We start from the raw sequence: 19,494 nt of genomic DNA, 5'->3' as shown, positions 1-19,494 counted from the left end.
GGATTCTTACTACCAATGATTCTTATTACCAAGGATTCTACTACCAATGATTCTACTACCAATGATTCTACTACCAAGGATTCTTACTACCAAGGATTCTACAACCAAGGATTATACTACCAATGATTCTACTACCAATGATTCTACTACCAATGATTCTACTACCAAGGATTCTACTACCAAGGATTCTACTACCAAGGATTCTACTACCAAGGATTCTTACTGCCAATGATTCTACTACTAAGGATTCTTACTGCTCAACCCCCACTAATACACCCGCCCAAGCCCCATCCTGCAACCTAAGAGGCATACACCAGATGCTCAGCATGCTCTGCTCAACCTAATGGTCTGAAACTAAACCACACAAATAACAACACTGGACACTATGGAACACAAAGATTTAACTGTCTCATCCTGGAATATACAAGGTCAGAGGTAATCAGCTTTTTGCCTAAAAGATCAAGAACCCAGACTTTACCAAAGAAATTGTCATCCTACAAGAAACAAGGTAGACGAGGAGATGGACCCACTGGTTACCCTCTAGGTTACAGAGAGCTGGTAGTCCCATCCACCACACTACCAGGTGTGAAACAGGGCAGAGACTCAGTGGGTATGCTAATATTGGTATAGAGCAGACCTAACACACTCTATTAACCAGTTAAATGTAACTAAATGTAATTTAAAATGTAATCTACATCATCCCAAACATAATTATTTATCATTAAAGGGGCATAAACAACATATAGTAATGCTGCATACTCAAAGAAAGGTTAAAACCTCACCTTTCTGGTAATTTTTAAAAATAAATTGTTGAGGATTAGTTACTTTTGAGGACACAAGAACACATTACAAATATGATTAAAATATTAAAATATGAAATATGATACATTTCCTGTTCAACCAAAATGTATGAATAAGGAAAGACATATATATAATCAAATTATGAAACGACTAACTATAATATTTCACCTTCCTTATAACTGTAAAATATATATTTTTATGTTTAGTGTTTGAGAAAATGTGCATATTTTCTCTCCTGATCAGTAGGTGCAAACCTGGTCAATGAACTACAGGAAACGTATGATCTCTGTAATTTCAAACATAGGTTTCTGTACCAAATATTAAGTTCTGCTTTTCTGATGTATCAAATACTTATGGCATGCAATAAAATGCTAATTAATTACTTAAAAATCATACATGTGATTTTCTGGATTTTTGTTTTAGACTCCATCTCTCGCAGTTGAAATGTACCTATGATAAAAATTACAGACCTCTACATGCTTTGTAAGTAGGAAAACCTACAAAATCGGCAGTGTATCAAATACTTGTTCTCCCCACTGTATATTTTTAGTATTTAATTATTTTTAATCCCAGCCTCCGTCCCTGCAGGAGGCCTTTTGGTAGGCAGTCATTGTAAATAATAATTTGTTCTTAACGGACTTTCCTAGTTAAATAAATGTTCAATAAAATAAAAAACGTCTACTCCCCCCATAGCTCTGCTCTGGCTTGGCTTCCTGAACTCGCTAGGAACGCTTTTATGTCACGGTCGTTGGAGGAGACCAAGGCTCAGCATGGTAAATATACATTTTTCATTAATAAAAGAAGGAACACAAACTATCAATACGAACAGTGACGCTAATATGTGTAGTGCGGACAGGCAACTAAACATAGAACAAGAACCCACAAACACAAAAAGGGTAAAATGGCTACCTAAATATGATCCCCAATCAGAGACAACGATAAACAGCTGCCTCTGATTGGGAACCATATCAGGCCACCATAGACATACATATTACCTAGATCTACAAACCCCTTGACATACAAAACCCCTAGACAATACAAAAACTAACATACCCACCCCGTCACACCCTGACCAAACCAAAATAATAACGAAAACAGAGATAACTAAGGTCAGGACGTGACATTTTATCTCATATTTATCTTGTTCATTTATGACAAACTGAAAGGGTTTTTGTAAAAAAAAACATCCATGAATTATTTTAGATTAATGGCTGTAAATAGTCGGAAGAGCGAATTAAATCTCAGCTTCAAGTGGTTTCAGGTTTCAATTCCTATGTCACACAGGCTAAACAATACTACTGTGTCCTTGTGAACGAGGGCTATCGCTCAATCATTTTGATCTACGGTGTCCACAGATTTATAACCAAAATGTCGGTACCAGAACCACGCAGGTTTCTGAACAGGGGACCTTGCAACTAACAAAAACACATCTTGTTTTCATTTCTGGACCCTTTGGAGTGAAACATTGTTTACTATTACAAATCCTATGTTCCCTTAACCTTTAACCCCTAATCTTTAACCCCTAACCTTTAACCTCTAGCCTTTAACCCCTAACCCTTAACCCCTAGCCTTTAACCCCTAACCCTTAACCCCTAACCTTTAACCCCTAACCTTTAACCTCTAACCTTTAACCCCTAACCCTTAACCCCTAGCCTTTAACCCCTAACCCTTAACCCCTAACCATTAACCCCTAACCTGTAACCCTTAACCTTGACCTCTAACCTTTAACCTCTAACCCTTAACCCCTAACCCTTAACCCCTAGCCTTTAACCCCTAACCCTTAACCTAACCCCAAAACCCTTCACCTAACCTTTAAACTTAAAATATAATTTGAACAAATTCAGGACCTGAAAAAAGTTCCTGTTTTCCTACCTTGTCAGGACATTAAGGTGAAATGTTAAACACACACACACACACACACACACACACACACACACACACACACACACACACACACACACACACACACACACACACACACACACACACACACACACACACACACACACTAACCGTATAGAAAGCAAAGGCCGCCAGTATCAGTCCCAGGACAGTTTTCCTCCTCCTTGGTGACGCGATGAATAACAGATACACACCCTGAAACCGACCAATCAGGGCTTCTCGTTGGAGAAAGCGTGCTGAGCCCGCCCCAAAAGGTGACGGTGATGATGATGGTGATGAAGATGAGTCTGTGTGCGAGGGTCTCTCCACAGTCTCCTGCAGTACCCAGGCTGTGTATACCAGGTTGATCAGGTGTAGTACGGCTGCTGTGATGAACGGCCAGGTGAACCCTGCCGTCTGAATATAGAACCCAGTACACAGAGAGGCTAGCCCCTGACAACACACCTAGCAACATCTCCAAGGCTGCCATACGCACTGTACGACCCCCACCCTTACCCCAGTCTCTCTCTCTACTCCCTCCGTCTCTGTCTCCCTGTCCATCGCTCTCTCTGTCTCTGTCTCTGCCTCCGTCTCTCCCTCTGTCTCCCTGTCCATCGCTCTCTCCGTCTCTCCCTCTGTCTCTGCCTCCGTCTCTCCCTCTGTCTCCCTGTCCATCGCTCTCTCCGTCTCTCCCTCTGTCTCTGCCTCCATCTCTCCCTCTGTCTCCCTGTCCATCGCTCTCTCTGTCTCTCCCTCTGTCTTTGCCTCCATCTTTCCCTCTGTCTCTCTCTCCATCTCTCCTTTGTTCTCCTCTCCACTCCCCACACATACCCCGATCTCTACAGTCATCTCTCCCCCACCCCTACCTCCCTCACATTGGTAACTCCCCCATCTCTAGCCCCAATCCCAACAATATTCATATTCCCACCCCCTTCCTCACACAAATACTTAACCCCACCCCCTCCACCCCCTCCTCCTCACATAGGTCAGCTATATAGGCAAAACTTCCCCCAGTAGAGCAGTGGGCCCCCATTACCCCAGCCAGGAAAGAGGCCCCTAGCAGGTAACCCAGGCTAAGGGAGAGGTGAGACACGGTTGCATAGCACAGAGCAAATAACAGCTCGCCCACCAGGGGGCACTAGAGCTACCTAGAGATGGAGGGATGAGGGATGGAGGGGGACAAAAGGAGAGAGAAGGGATAAAGAGAGACAGAAGAAGAGATAGGGAGAGAGAAACAGAAGAAGATGGGGGAGAGAGAGAAACAGAAGAAGAGATAGGGGAGAGAGAGACAGAAGAAGAGATAGGGGAGAGAGAGAAACAGAAGAAGAGATAGGGAGAGAGACAGAAGAAGAGATAGGGGAGAGAGAGACAGAAGAAGAGATAGGGGGAGAGAAACAGAAGAAGAGATAGGGGGAGAGAAACAGAAGAAGAGATAGGGAGAGAGAAACAGAAGAAGAGATAGGGAGAGAGAAACAGAAGAAGAGATAGGGGAGAGAGAGACAGAAGAAGAGATAGGGGGAGAGAGACAGAAGAAGAGATAGGGGGAGAGAGACAGAAGAAGAGATAGGGAGAGAGAGACAGAAGAAGAGATAGGGGGAGAGAGAGACAGAAGAAGAGATAGGGGGAGAGAGACAGAAGAAGAGATAGGGGGGAGAGAGAAACAGAAGAAGAGAGAGGGGGGAGAGAGACATTGATAACATACCAATTAGGAACCTCACACACACAGACCAATTAATATTTGAATCAGTTGTAGAACCCATTTCCCTTTATGGTTGTGAGGTCTGGGGTCGGCTCACCAACCAAGAACTCACAAAATGGGCCAAACATCAAATTGAGACTCTGCATGCAGATTCTGCAAAAATATCCCCAGTGTACAACGTAATACACCAAATAATGCATGCAGAGCAGAATTAGGCTGATACCCACTAATTATCAAAATCCAGAAAAGAGCCATTCAATTCTACAACCACCTAAAAGGAAGCGATTCCCAAACCTTCCATAACAAAGCCATCACCTACAGAGAGATGAACCTGGAGAAGAGTCCCCTAAGCAAGCTGGTCCTGGGGCTCTGTTCACAAACACACCCCACAGAGCCCCAGGACAGCATCACAATTAGACCCAACCAAATCATGAGAAAACAAAAAGATAATTACTTAACACATTGGAAAGAATTAAAACAGATGAACAAAGCAAACTAGAATGCTATTTGGCTCTAAACAGATGGTACACAGTGGCAGAATACCTGACCACTGTGACTGACCCAAACTTAAGGAATGCTTTGACTATGTACAGACTCAGTGAGCATAGCCTTGCTATTGAGAAAGGCCGCCGTAGGCAGACCTGGTTTTCAAGAGAAGACAGGCTATGTGCTCACTGCCCACAAAATGAGGTGGAAACTGAGCCGCACTTCCTGACCTCCTGACCAAAATATGACCATATTAGAGAGACATATTTCCCTCAGATTACACAGATCCACAAAGAATTCAAAAACAAATCCAATTTTGAGAAACTCCCATATCTACTGGGTGAAATTCCACAGTGTGCCATCACAGCAGCAAGATTTCTGACCTGTTGCCACAAGAAAAGGGCAACCAGTGAAGAACAAATACCATTGTAAATACATCCAATATTTGTGTTAATTTATTTTCCCTTTTGCACTTTAACTATTTGCACATAATATGACATATGAAATGCAAGGGTAATGTTTACTGTAAAAAAACACATTTCACTTGCTTTGGCAATGTAAACATATGTTTCCCAACAAAACCCTGAAAGAAAAAGAGTGTTAAACAAATGAGTACCTATTTAATTTAATAAATATTCTTCGGGATCGGTGTCCCTTCCACGGGATGGTTGAGCTAACGTAGGCTAATGCGATTAGCATGAGATTGTAAGTAACAAGAACATTTCCCAGGACAGAGACATATCTGATATTGGCAGAAAGCTTTAAATTCTAGTTAATCTTACTGCACTGTACAATTTACAGTAGCTATTACAGTGAATCGAATACCGTGCTAATGATTGAGGAGAGTGCACAATTTTGAACACGAAAAGTTATTAATAAACAATAATGGAATAATAATACATTATGTCTCTTGCATTTCAAAATAACGTTTTTTCTTCTTCTTTGTATTATCTTCTACCAGATCTAATGTGTTAAATTCTCCGACATTAATTTCACATTTCCACAAACTTCAAAGTGTTTCCTTTCAAATGCTACCAAAATATGCATTTCCTTTGCTTCAGGGCTTAAGTTACAGGAAGTTAGATTTGGGTATGTAATTTTAGGAGAAATTTGAAAAAAAGGGGTGGATCCTTAACAGCTATGGCATAAAAGTATATTGTCTTCTTCAGCAAATAAACACCCTATTCCCTATATAGTACACTACTTTAGTCCAGAACCCTATGGCACCCTATTCCCTATATAGATCACTACTTTAGACCAGAGCCCTATAGAACCCTACTCCCTATATAGTACACTACTTTAGTCCAGAACCCTATGGCACCCTATTCCCTATATACGTCACTACTTTAGACCAGAGCCCTATGGCAACCTATTCCCTATATACGTCACTACTTTAGACCAGAGCCCTATGGCAACCTATTCCCTATATACGTCACTACTTTAGACCAGAGCCCTATGGCACCCTATTCCCTATATTCGTCACTACTTTAGACCAGGGCCCTATGGCACCCTATTCCCTATATAGTGTACTACTTTAGACCAGAGCCCTATGGCACACTATTCTCTACATAGTGCCCAAGTTTAGACCAGAGCCTATAGGAGAGTAGGATGCCATTTGGCATGTAGCCACAGTAAATGTCATACTTGTATTACCTTCCTGCCGCGGTGGTCGCTGTAGGAGACCAGGAGTAGGGAGGAGAGGAGACTAGGGAAGAGGAAACACAGCTCACTGTAGAAGAGAAACAGAGATGTCTCCTTCTGGATCTCCTGTAGGGGGAAGGAGAGGGGAGGGGGAGGAGAGGAGAGAGAGAGAGAGAGAGAGAGAGAGGAGAGGGAGAGAGGGGGAGAGAGGAGGGGAGGGGGAGGAGAGAGGAGGGAGAGAGGAGGGAGAGAGGAGAGGGGAGAGAGAGGAGGGAGAGAGGAGAGGGGGAGGAGAGAGGAGAGGGAGAGGGGAGAGAGAGAGGAGAGAGAGAGAGAGAGAGAGAGAGAGAGAGAGAGAGAGAGAGAGGGGAGGAGAGAGTAGGGAGAGAGGAGAGAGAGAGGGGAGAGAGGAGGAGAGGGAGAGAAAGGAACAATTTGAAACAGATTTTTCCTGGTCTTTCAGTTATAGTTCTATTTATTCACACAAAAGGAGACAAATAAAAGACGACTTAATTTAATTAGAGAGAGAGAGAGAGAGAGAGAGAGAGAGAGAGAGAGAGAGAGAGAGAGAGAGAGAGGGGAGGAGAGAGTAGGGAGAGAGGAGAGAGAGAGGGGAGGGGGAGGAGAGAGAGAGAGAGAGAGAGAGAGAGAGGAGAGGGAGAGAGGGGGAGAGAGGAGGGGAGGGGGAGGAGAGAGGAGGGAGAGAGGAGGGAGAGAGGAGAGGGGAGAGAGAGGAGAGAGAGAGAGAGAGAGAGAGAGAGAGAGAGAGAGAGAGAGAGGGGAGGAGAGAGTAGGGAGAGAGGAGAGAGAGAGGGGAGAGAGGAGGAGAGGGAGAGAAAGGAACAATTTGAAATAGATTTTTCCTGGTCTTTCAGTTATAGTTCTATTTATTCACACAAAAGGAGACAAATAAAAGACGACTTAATTTAATTATTATAACTGTTTGAATTGAATGTAAGGTATTGTGGTGTTTGAAGATGGAGTGTTGATTCTGTAATTTGTAGTTTATTGTATTTTATATTGATCATTTGGAATTTGCTGCATTGTTGTCCACGTTGCACTGCTGTAAATGACCGGTCTCAATGGGTTGATCAAAGTAACAAATAAAACAAATACATTTAGCAGATAAAACAAGTTAAAAAGGTAGCTTAGCCCCCCTCCCTCTCCCACCTGGTGAATGGAGCTGACATTGGTGCTGCTGTCAGAGCAGTGGGTGTAGTTCATCTGTGTAGGGTAGGGGGCACCGGTGAGCTGCTGCCACAGCCTCCTGTAGACATACTGCTGGATCAGGGGGTACAGCATGAACATGGAGAAGGCATAGAAACCAACCACTGGCTCTATCAGGAACACACGGACCATCATTAACCTAGTGAAGAGAGAGAGAGAGAGAGAGAGAGAGAGAGAGAGAGAGAGAGAGAGAGAGAGAGAGAGAGAGAGAGAGTATTAGCATCCCTTTGTGAACCTGTCCTCTCTTCATTGTATGAATGGGGGGGTAGCCTTTACTGGCGTCCACAGAGCCTGGGAAGCAGCTGTTGTGGCTCAAGGGCAGAACATTTTTCCTCCTTGTGTAGCTGCCTGGCTATTGGTCCATCATTATAAATGTCCTCCTTGTGTAGCTGCCTGGCTATTGGCCCATCACTATAAATGTCCTCCTTGTGTAGCTGCCTGGCTATTGGTCCATCATTATAAATGTCCTCCTTGTGTAGCTGCCTGGCTATTGGCCCATCACTATAAAGGTCCTCCTTGTGTAGCTGCTATTGGTCCATCACTATAAATGTCCTCCTTGTGTAGCTGCCTGGTTATTGGTCCATCACTATAAAGGTCCTCCTTGTGTAGCTGCCTGGCTATTGGCCCATCATTATAAATGTCCTCCTTGTGTAGCTGCCTGGCTATTGGCCCATCACTATAAAGGTCCTCCTTGTGTAGCTGCTATTGGTCCATCACTATAAATGTCCTCCTTGTGTAGCTGCCTGGCTATTGGTCCATCATTATAAATGTCCTCCTTGTGTAGCTGCCTGGCTATTGGTCCATCACTATAAATGTCCTCCTTGTGTAGCTGCCTGGCTATTGGTCCATCATTATAAATGTCCTCCTTGTGTAGCTGCCTGGCTATTGGTCCATCATTATAAATGTCCTCCTTGTGTAGCTGCCTGGTTATTGGTCCATCACTATAAAGGTCCTCCTTGTGTAGCTGCCTGGCTATTGACCCATCATTATAAATGTCCTCCTTGTGTAGCTGCCTGGCTATTGGCCCATCACTATAAAGGTCCTCCTTGTGTAGCTGCTATTGGTCCATCACTATAAATGTCCTCCTTGTGTAGCTGCCTGGCTATTGGTCCATCATTATAAATGTCCTCCTTGTGTAGCTGCCTGGCTATTGGTCCATCACTATAAATGTCCTCCTTGTGTAGCTGCCTGGCTATTGGTCCATCACTATAAATGTCCTCCTTGTGTAGCTGCCTGGCTATTGGTCCATCATTATAAATGTCCTCCTTGTGTAGCTGCCTGGTTATTGGTCCATCACTATAAAGGTCCTCCTTGTGTAGCTGCCTGGCTATTGGCCCATCATTATAAATGTCCTCCTTGTGTAGCTGCTATTGGTCCATCACTATAAATGTCCTCCTTGTGTAGCTGCCTGGTTATTGGCCCATCATTATGAAAATGTCCTCCTTGTGTAGCTGCTATTGGTCCATCACTATAAATGTCCTCCTTGTGTAGCTGCTATTGGCCCATCATTATAAATGTCCTCCTTGTGTAGCTGCCTGGCTATTGGCCCATCACTATAAATGTCCTCCTTGTGTAGCTGCCTGGCTATTGGTCCATCATTATAAATGTCCTCCTTGTGTAGCTGCCTGGCTATTGGCCCATCACTATAAATGTCCTCCTTGTGTAGCTGCTATTGGCCCATCACTATAAATGTCCTCCTTGTGTAGCTGCCTGGCTATTGGCCCATCACTATAAATGTCCTCCTTGTGTAGCTGCCTGGCTATTGGCCCATCACTATAAATGTCCTCCTTGTGTAGCTGCCTGGCTATTGGTCCGTCATTATAAATGTCCTCCTTGTGTAGCTGCCTGGCTATTGGCCCATCATTATAAATGTCCTCCTTGTGTAGCTGCCTGGCTATTGGCCCATCACTATAAATGTCCTCCTTGTGTAGCTGCTATTGGCCCATCACTATAAATGTCCTCCTTGTGTAGCTGCCTGGTTATTGGCCAATCATTATAAATGTCCTCCTTGTGTAGCTGCTATTGGCCCATCACTATAAATGTCCTCCTTGTGTAGCTGCTATTGGCCCATCATTATAAATGTCCTCCTTGTGTAGCTGCCTGGCTATTGGCCCATCACTATAAATGTCCTCCTTGTGTAGCTGCCTGGCTATTGGTCCATCATTATAAATGTCCTCCTTGTGTAGCTGCCTGGCTATTGGCCCATCATTATAAATGTCCTCCTTGTGTAGCTGCCTGGCTATTGGCCCATCACTATAAATGTCCTCCTTGTGTAGCTGCCTGGCTATTGGCCCATCACTATAAATGTCCTCCTTGTGTAGCTGCCTGGCTATTGGCCCATCACTATAAATGTCCTCCTTGTGTAGCTGCCTGGCTATTGGCCCATCACTATAAATGTCCTCCTTGTGTAGCTGCCTGGCTATTGGCCCATCACTATAAATGTCCTCCTTGTGTAGCTGCCTGGCTATTGGCCCATCACTATAAATGTCCTCCTTGTGTAGCTGCCTGGCTATTGGTCCATCATTATAAATGTCCTCCTTGTGTAGCTGCCTGGCTATTGGCCCATCATTATAAATGTCCTCCTTGTGTAGCTGCCTGGCTATTGGCCCATCACTATAAATGTCCTCCTTGTGTAGCTGCTATTGGCCCATCACTATAAATGTCCTCCTTGTGTAGCTGCCTGGTTATTGGCCAATCATTATAAATGTCCTCCTTGTGTAGCTGCTATTGGCCCATCACTATAAATGTCCTCCTTGTGTAGCTGCCTGGTTATTGGCCCATCATTATAAATGTCCTCCTTGTGTAGCTGCTATTGGCCCATCACTATAAATGTCGTCCTTGTGTAGCTGCTATTGGCCCATCATTATAAACGTCCTCCTTGTGTAGCTGCCTGGCTATTGGCCCATCATTATAAATGTCCTCCTTGTGTAGCTGCCTGGCTATTGGTCCATCACTATAAATGTCCTCCTTGTGTAGCTGCCTGGCTATTGGCCCATCATTATAAATGTCCTCCTTGTGTAGCTGCTATTGGTCCATCATTATAAATGTCCTCCTTGTGTAGCTGCTATTGGTCCATCATTATAAATTTCCTCCTTGTGTAGCTGCCTGGCTATTGGCCCATCATTATAAATGTCCTCCTTGTGTAGCTGCCTGGCTATTGGTCCATCATTATAAATTTCCTCCGTGTGTAGCTGCCTGGCTATTGGCCCATCACTATAAATGTCCTCCTTGTGTAGCTGCCTGGCTATTGGTCCATCATTATAAATGTCCTCCTTGTGTAGCTGCCTGGCTATTGGCCCATCATTATAAATGTCCTCCTTGTGTAGCTGCCTGGCTATTGGCCCATCACTATAAATGTCCTCCTTGTGTAGCTGCTATTGGCCCATCACTATAAATGTCCTCCTTGTGTAGCTGCCTGGTTATTGGCCAATCATTATAAATGTCCTCCTTGTGTAGCTGCTATTGGCCCATCACTATAAATGTCCTCCTTGTGTAGCTGCTATTGGCCCATCATTATAAATGTCCTCCTTGTGTAGCTGCCTGGCTATTGGCCCATCACTATAAATGTCCTCCTTGTGTAGCTGCCTGGCTATTGGTCCATCATTATAAATGTCCTCCTTGTGTAGCTGCCTGGCTATTGGCCCATCACTATAAATGTCCTCCTTGTGTAGCTGCTATTGGCCCATCACTATAAATGTCCTCCTTGTGTAGCTGCCTGGCTATTGGCACATCACTATAAATGTCCTCCTTGTGTAGCTGCCTGGCTATTGGCCCATCATTATAAATGTCCTCCTTGTGTAGCTGCCTAGCTATTGGCCCATCACTATAAATGTCCTCCTTGTGTAGCTGCCTGGCTATTGGCCCATCACTATAAATGTCCTCCTTGTGTAGCTGCCTGGCTATTGGCCCATCACTATAAATGTCCTCCTTGTGTAGCTGCCTGGCTATTGGCCCATCACTATAAATGTCCTCCTTGTGTAGCTGCCTGGCTATTGGCCCATCACTATAAATGTCCTCCTTGTGTAGCTGCCTGGCTATTGGCCCATCACTATAAATGTCCTCCTTGTGTAGCTGCCTGGCTATTGGTCCATCATTATAAATGTCCTCCTTGTGTAGCTGCCTGGCTATTGGCCCATCATTATAAATGTCCTCCTTGTGTAGCTGCCTGGCTATTGGCCCATCACTATAAATGTCCTCCTTGTGTAGCTGCTATTGGCCCATCACTATAAATGTCCTCCTTGTGTAGCTGCCTGGTTATTGGCCAATCATTATAAATGTCCTCCTTGTGTAGCTGCTATTGGCCCATCACTATAAATGTCCTCCTTGTGTAGCTGCCTGGTTATTGGCCCATCATTATAAATGTCCTTCTTGTGTAGCTGCTATTGGCCCATCACTATAAATGTCGTCCTTGTGTAGCTGCTATTGGCCCATCATTATAAATGTCCTCCTTGTGTAGCTGCCTGGCTATTGGTCCATCATTATAAATGTCCTCCTTGTGTAGCTGCCTGGCTATTGGCCCATCATTATAAATGTCCTCCTTGTGTAGCTGCCTGGCTATTGGCCCATCATTATAACTGTCCTCCTTCAGTTGCTGGTACTGGTTGTCCTTTAGGGTTAGGCCCCTTTTTTCTCCACTTCATGTCTGATTGATGTGCCCAAAGCAAACTGCCTGTTGCTCAGGCCCTGAAGCCAGGATATGCATATAATTGGTACCATTGGAAAGAAGTTTGTAGAAATGTTAAGATAAGGTAGGAGATGATAACACAATAGATGTAGTAGGAGAAATCCAAAGAAAAACCAACCAGATTTTTTTTTGAGTGAGCCAATGCTCTTACAATGGAACGTATATGGAACGTGTAAGGAAATAATTCAATCTAGCTCACAGTATGCAATTCCTATGGCTTCCACAGGGTGTCAGCAGTCTTTGTTCAATGATTCAGGCTTGTTTCTTCCAAAACGAGTAAGAATAATGAGTTTTACTACAAGGACACAGTCTTGGAAATTCATGTGTACGCGCGCCATGAAGACAACGCACACCTACTCATATTGGTTTCCTATTGAACATACTTCTTTCCGTGTGAAATTGTATAGTTTAATTACATTTTAGGGTGTCTGAGGAGTAAATAGAAACGTATTTTGACTTGTTGAAGCAAAGTTTAGGGGTAGATTTTCGGATTCCTATCTTGGCATGTTGAACGAGCGAGGGGGTTACTCAAATCGATGGCGCCATCTAAACAGAGTTTTTTGGGATATAAAGATCTAACAAAACAACACTGCATGCTGGGATCCTTTGGATGACAAATCAGAGGAAGATTTTCAAAAAGTAAGTGAATATTTCATCGCTGTTTGGGAATTTATGAATCCTGTGCCGGTGGAAAAATATTTTGATGTGGGGCGCCAAACAATCGCATGGCATGTTTTCGCTGTAGTAGCTACTGTAAATCGTAGCAGTTAGATTAACAAGAATTTAAGCTTTCAACTGATATAAAGACACTTGTACAGTGGGGCAAAAAAGTATTTAGTCAGCCACCAATTGTGCAAGTTCTCCCACTTAAAAAGATGAGAGAGGCCTGTAATTTTCATCATAGGTACATTTCAACTATGACAGACAAAATGAGGGAAAAAAATCCAGAAAATCACATTGTAGGATTTTTAATTAATTAATTTGCAAATTATGGTGGAAAATAAGTATTTGGTCACCTACAAACAAGCAAGATTTCTGGCTCTCACAGACCTGTAACTTCTTCTTTAAGAGGCTCCTCTGTCCTCCACTCGTTACCTGTATTAATGGCACCTGTTTGAACTTGTTATCAGTATGATCCAGCCTCTTTTTAAGTGGGAGAACTTGCACAATTGGTGGCTGACTAAATACTTTTTTTGCCCCACTGTATATATCATTGGAAAATAAAATAGACAAACTACGGTCACGTATATCATACCAACGGGACATTAAAACGGAACATTAAAAACTGTAACATCTTATGTTTCACCAAGTCGTGGCTGAATGGCAACATGAATAACATACAGCTGGTGGGTTATACACTGTATCGGCAGGATAGAACAGCAGCCTCTGGTAAGACCAGGGGTGGCGGTCTGTGTATATTGGTGGTTGAAGATATCCCTCTAGTGGTGTGGGGACTGTGCTTTGGCAAAGTGGTTGGGGTTATATCCTTCCTGTTTGGCCCTGTCCGGGGTGTCCTCGGATGGGGCCACAGTGTCTCCTGACCCCTCCTGTCTCAGCCTCCAGTATTTATGCTGCAGTAGTTTATGTGTCGGGGGCTAGGATCAGTTTGTTATATCTGGAGTACTTCTCCTGTCCTATTCGGTGTCCTGTGTGAATTTAAGTGTGCTCTCTCTAATTCTCTCTTTCTCTCTTTCTCTCTCTCGGAGGACCTGAGCCCTAGGACCATGCCTCAGGACTACCTGACATGATGACTCTTTGCTGTCCCCAGTCCACCTGGCCGTGCTGCTGCTCCAGTTTCAACTGTTCTGCCTTATTATTATTCGACCATGCTGGTCATTTATGAACATTTGAACATCTTGGACATGTTCTGTTATAATCTCCACCCGGCACAGCCAGAAGAGGACTGTCCACCCCTCATAGCCTGGTTCCTCTCTAGGTTTCTTCCTAGGTTTTGGCCTTTCTAGGGAGTTTTTCCTAGCCACCGTGCTTCTACACCTGCATTGCTTGCTTGTTTGGGGTTTTAGGCTGACACTTTGAGATACTTTGAGATATCAGCTGATGTACGATGTATAAATACATTTGCATTGATTTGTAAACAACAGCTGGTGCAAAAAATCTAATAGTAAGGAAGCCTCAAGGTTTTGCTCGCCCGAGGTAGAGTATCTCATGATAAGCTGTAGACCACACTCTCTACAAAGAGAGTTTTCATCTATATTTTTCGTAGCTGTCTATTTACCACCTTAAACCGATGCTGACACTAAGACTGCACTCAATAAGCTGTATATGGCCATAAGCAAACAGGACAACACTCATCCAGAGGCGGCGCTCCTAGTGGCCGGGAACTTTAATACAGGGAAACTTAAATCCGTTTAACCTCATTTCTATCATCATGTTAAATGTGCAACCAGAGGAAAAACTCTAGACCACCTTTACTCCACACACAGAGATGCGTACAAAGCTATCCCTCACCCTCCATTTGGCAAATCTGATCATAATTCTATCCTCCTGCTTCCTGCTTACAAGCAAAAATTAAAGCAGGAAGCACCAGTGACTCGGTCAATAAAAAAGTGGTCAGATTAAGCAGATGCTAAGCTACAGGACTGTTATGTTAGCACAGACTGGAACATGTTCCGGGATTCTTCTGTTGGCATTGAGGAGCACAACAGATCAGTCATCAGGCTTAATCGAAAAGTGCATCGATGACACCCCCCCGTGACTGTACGCATGTACTGTTCGTACATACCCCAAACAGAAGCCAGGGATTACAGGCAACATCCTGAGCTAAAAGTCAGAGCTGCTGTAAGACTCTAACTGAAAACTTATAAGAAATCCCGCTATGCCCTGCGACGATCCATCAAACAGGCAAATCGTCAATACAGGACTAAGATTGAATCGTACCACACTGGCTCTGACACTTGTTGGATGTGGCAGGGCTTGCAAACTATTACAGACTACAAAGGGAAGCACAGCCGCGAGCTTCCCAGTGACACGAGCCTACCAGACGAGCTAAATAACTTCTATGCTCACTTCGAGGCAAGCAACACTGAAACATGCATGAGAACATCAGCTGTTCCGGATGATTGTGTGATCATGCTCTCCGTAGCCGATGTGAGTAAGACCGTTAAACAGGTCAATATTCACAAGGCCGCAGGGCCAGAGGGATTACCAGGACGTGGACTCAGAACATGCGCTAACCAACTGGCAAGTGTCTCCACTGACATTATCAACCTGTCCCTCACTGAGTCTGTAATACCAACATGTTTCAAGCAGACCACCATAGTCCCTGTATCCAAGAACACAAAGGTAACCTGCCTAAATGACTACTGACCCATAGCGGTCATGTCTGTAGCCATGAAGTGCTTTGAAAGGCTGGTCATGGCTCACATCAACACCATTATCCCAGAAACCCTAGACCCACTCCACTTTGCATACCACCCCAACAGATCCACAGATGATGTAATCTCTATTGCATTTCACACTGCCCTTTCACTCCTGGACAAAAGGAACACCTATGTGAGAATGCTGTTCATTGACTACAGCTCAGCGTTCAACACCACAATGCCCTCAAATCTCATCACTAAGCTAAGGACCCTGGGACTAAACACCTCCCTCTGCAACTGGATCCTGGACTTCCTGATGGGCCGCCCCCAGGTGGTGAGGGTAGGTAACAACACATCTGCCACACTGATCCTCAACACAGTGACCTCTCAGGGGTCCGTGCTCAGTCCTCTCCTGTAGTCCCTGTTCACTCATGACTGCACGGCCAGGCACAACTCCAACACCATGATTAAATTTGCCGATGACACAACAGTGGTAGGCCTGATCACCGACAACAATGAGACGGCCTCTAGGGAGGAGGTCAGAGACCTGACCGTGTGGTGCCAGGACAACAACCTCTACTTCAATGTGATCAAGACAAAGGAGATGATTGTGGACTACAGGAAAAGGAGGACCGAGCACGCCCCCATTCTCATCGACGGGGCTGTAGTGGAGCAGGTTGAGAGCTTCAAGTTCCTTGGTGTCCACATCACCAACAAACTATCATGGTCTAAACACACCAACACAGTTGTGAAGAGGACACAACAAAGCATGTTCCTCCTCAGGAGACTGAAAAGATTTGGCATGGATCCACAGATCCTCAAAAAGTTCTACAGTTGCACCATCGAGAGCATCCTGACCGGTTGCATCACTGCCTGGTATGGCAACTGTTCGGCCTCCGACCGCAAGGCACTACAGAGGTTAATGCGTATGTCACTGGGGCCAAGCTTCCTGTCATCCAGGACCTCTACACCAGGCGGTGTCAGAGGAAGGCTCTAAAAATTGTCAAACACTCCAGCCACCCTTGTCATAGACTGTTCTCTCTGCTACAGCACAGCAAGCGGTACCGGAGCGCCAAGTCTAGGACCAAGAGGCTTCTAAACAGCTTCTACCCCCAAGCCATAAGACTTCTGAACAGCTAATCAAATGGCTACTCAGACTATTTGCATTGTCCCCCGGAACGCTGCTGGTACTCTCTGTTATTATCTATGCGTAGTCACTTTAATAACTGTACCAGCATGTGCATATTACCTCAACTAACAGGTGCCCCTGCACATTGACTCTGTATCAGTACCCCCTGTATATAGCCTCCACATTGACTCTGTACCGGTACCCCCTGTATATAGCCTCCATATTGACTCTGTACCGGTACCCCCTGTATATAGCCCCCACATTGACTCTGTACTGGTACCCCCTGTATATAGCCTCCACATTGACTCTGTACCGGTACCCCCTGTATATAGCCTGCACATTGACTCTGTACCGTAACACCCTGTATATAGCCTCCACATTGACTCTGTACCGGTACACCCTGTATATAGCCTCCACATTGACTCTGCACCGTAACACCCTGTATATAGCCTCCACATTGACTCTGTATCAGTACCCCTGTATATAGCCTCCACATTGACTCTGTACCGGTACCCCCTGTATATAGCCTCCATATTGACTCTGTACCGGTACACCCTGTATATAGCCCCCACATTGACTCTGTACTGGTACCCCCTGTATATAGCCTCCACATTGACTCTGTACCGGTACCCCCTGTATATAGCCTGCACATTGACTCTGTACCGTAACACCCTGTATATAGCCTCCACATTGACTCTGTACCGGTACACCCTGTATATAGCCTCCACATTGACTCTGTACCGTAACACCCTGTATATAGCCTCCACATTGACTCTGTACCGTAATACCCTGTATATAGCCTCCACATTGACTCTGTACCGTAACACCCTGTATATAGCCTCCACATTGACTCTATACCGGTACCCCCTGTATATAGCCTCCACATTGACTTTGTACCGATACCCCCTGTATATAGCCTCCACATTGACTCTGCACTGTAACACCCTGTATATAGCCTCCACATTGACTCTGTACCGTAATACCCTGTATATAGCCTCCACATTGACTATGTACCGTAACACCCTGTATATAGCCTCCACATTGACTCTGTACCGTAATACCCTGTATATAGCCTCCACATTGACTCTCTACCGGTTCCCCTTATATAGCCTCCACATTGACTCTGTGTCGGTACCCCCTGTATATAGCCTCCACATTGACTCTGTACCGTAACACCCTGTATATAGCCTCCACATTCACTCTGTACCGGTACACCCTGTATATAGTCTCCACATTGACTATGTACCGTAACACCCTGTATATAGCCTCCACATTGACTCTGTACCGTAATACCCTGTATATAGCCTCCACATTGACTCTGTACCGGTTCCCCTTATATAGCCTCCACATTGACTCTGTGTCGGTACCCCCTGTATATAGCCTCCACATTGACTCTGTGTCGGTACCCCCTGTATATAGTCTCGCTATTTTACTGCTGCTCTTTCACTATTTCTTACTTTTATTTACATTTTTTACTTGACACTTATTTTTCTTAAAACTGCATGGTTGGTTAAGGGCTTGTCAGTAAGCATTTCACTGTAAGGTCTACTACACCTGTTGTATTCAGCATTTCACTGTAAGGTCTACTACACCTGTTGTATTCAGCATTTCACTGTAAGGTCTACTACACCTGTTGTATTCAGCATTTCACTGTAAGGTCTACTACACCGTTTGTATTCATCATTTCACTGAAAGGTCTACTACACCTGGTGTATTCAGCATTTCACTGTAAGGTCTACTACACCTGTTGTATTCAGCGCATGTGACAAATAACATTAGATTTGATATATTCCTTAATTCTTAATCCTTTACTTTAGATTTGTGTGCATTGTTGTGTATATGTTGTGAAATTGTTAGATATTACTTGTTAGATATTACTGCACTGTTGGAGCTAGACACACAAGCCTTTTGCTACATCCTGCAATAACATCTGCCAAACACGTGCATGTGACTAATAAAATGTTATTTGATTTGAGGTAGTGTTTGACAATGGCCAGGGACGGTGTGAGAGACTCACGTATGGTCTTGACAACCGTTGACTGAGGGCTTTATTCAGTCTGCATGGCTGAAGCGTTTACAGCTAGCGAGCTAGATATTTAAAGGTAAAGAGTTACTGTTGAGCCGACATCTGCAGCTCTTACCCTGAATGCAGTCTCCGCTAATGCTTGAACTTTGCCTTTAAATTTAAACGACGTCGAATTTCTCCGCGATCCTTGAAACGGAACAGAGCACCTAAAATCATCCAGGCCAGTCGTCTCTCCTCGGGGAGCTCTGGCTGTTTCCAGACGTCGCTCACTTGATTCAACGTGTCATTTAACACAATAATAACACCAATGAGGAATTTAACAATCTAATATAGCAACAACAACAAACAAAAAACCTTTAAAAGGTGCTGTAGGACCGACGTACTGCTCCCGGGTTGGTAGATGCTAGACATGTTACCATGGTGAAAGAGTAGAGATAAGACTAAACACTGTAGAGACTAACTTCGTACAGAGTATTAATACCCCTTCTACATACTGCACCAACTGGCACCCTGTTCCCTATATAGTACACTACTTTAGACCAGAGCCCTATGGAACCCTATTCCCTATACAGTGCACTACTTTAGACCAGAGCCCTATGG

The 19,494-nt window shown here is 44.4% G+C and overlaps 1 protein-coding gene across 2 annotated transcripts in view; it reads right to left on the bottom strand.

Moving 5' to 3' along the window:
- LOC112237834 (solute carrier family 46 member 3) overlaps positions 1-19,494 on the bottom strand; it is a 29,060-nt gene that overhangs the window by 9,034 nt on the left and 532 nt on the right. For both annotated transcript variants that reach the window (XM_042311630.1, XM_042311631.1), the window contains exons 2-3: positions 7,679-7,874; positions 6,521-6,634 (exon numbers count right to left, since the gene is read on the bottom strand). In XM_042311630.1, coding sequence (XP_042167564.1) covers positions 6,521-6,634; positions 7,679-7,870 — 306 coding nt within the window. In that variant the 5' untranslated portion in view covers positions 7,871-7,874. The remainder of the gene's footprint in view (positions 1-6,520; positions 6,635-7,678; positions 7,875-19,494) is intronic.

This window comes from Oncorhynchus tshawytscha, linkage group LG33 (assembly GCF_018296145.1).
Source record: "Oncorhynchus tshawytscha isolate Ot180627B linkage group LG33, Otsh_v2.0, whole genome shotgun sequence".
In the NCBI taxonomy this organism is placed as follows: domain Eukaryota; kingdom Metazoa; phylum Chordata; class Actinopteri; order Salmoniformes; family Salmonidae; genus Oncorhynchus; species Oncorhynchus tshawytscha.
This window is presented reverse-complemented; position numbering and strand designations above follow the sequence as displayed.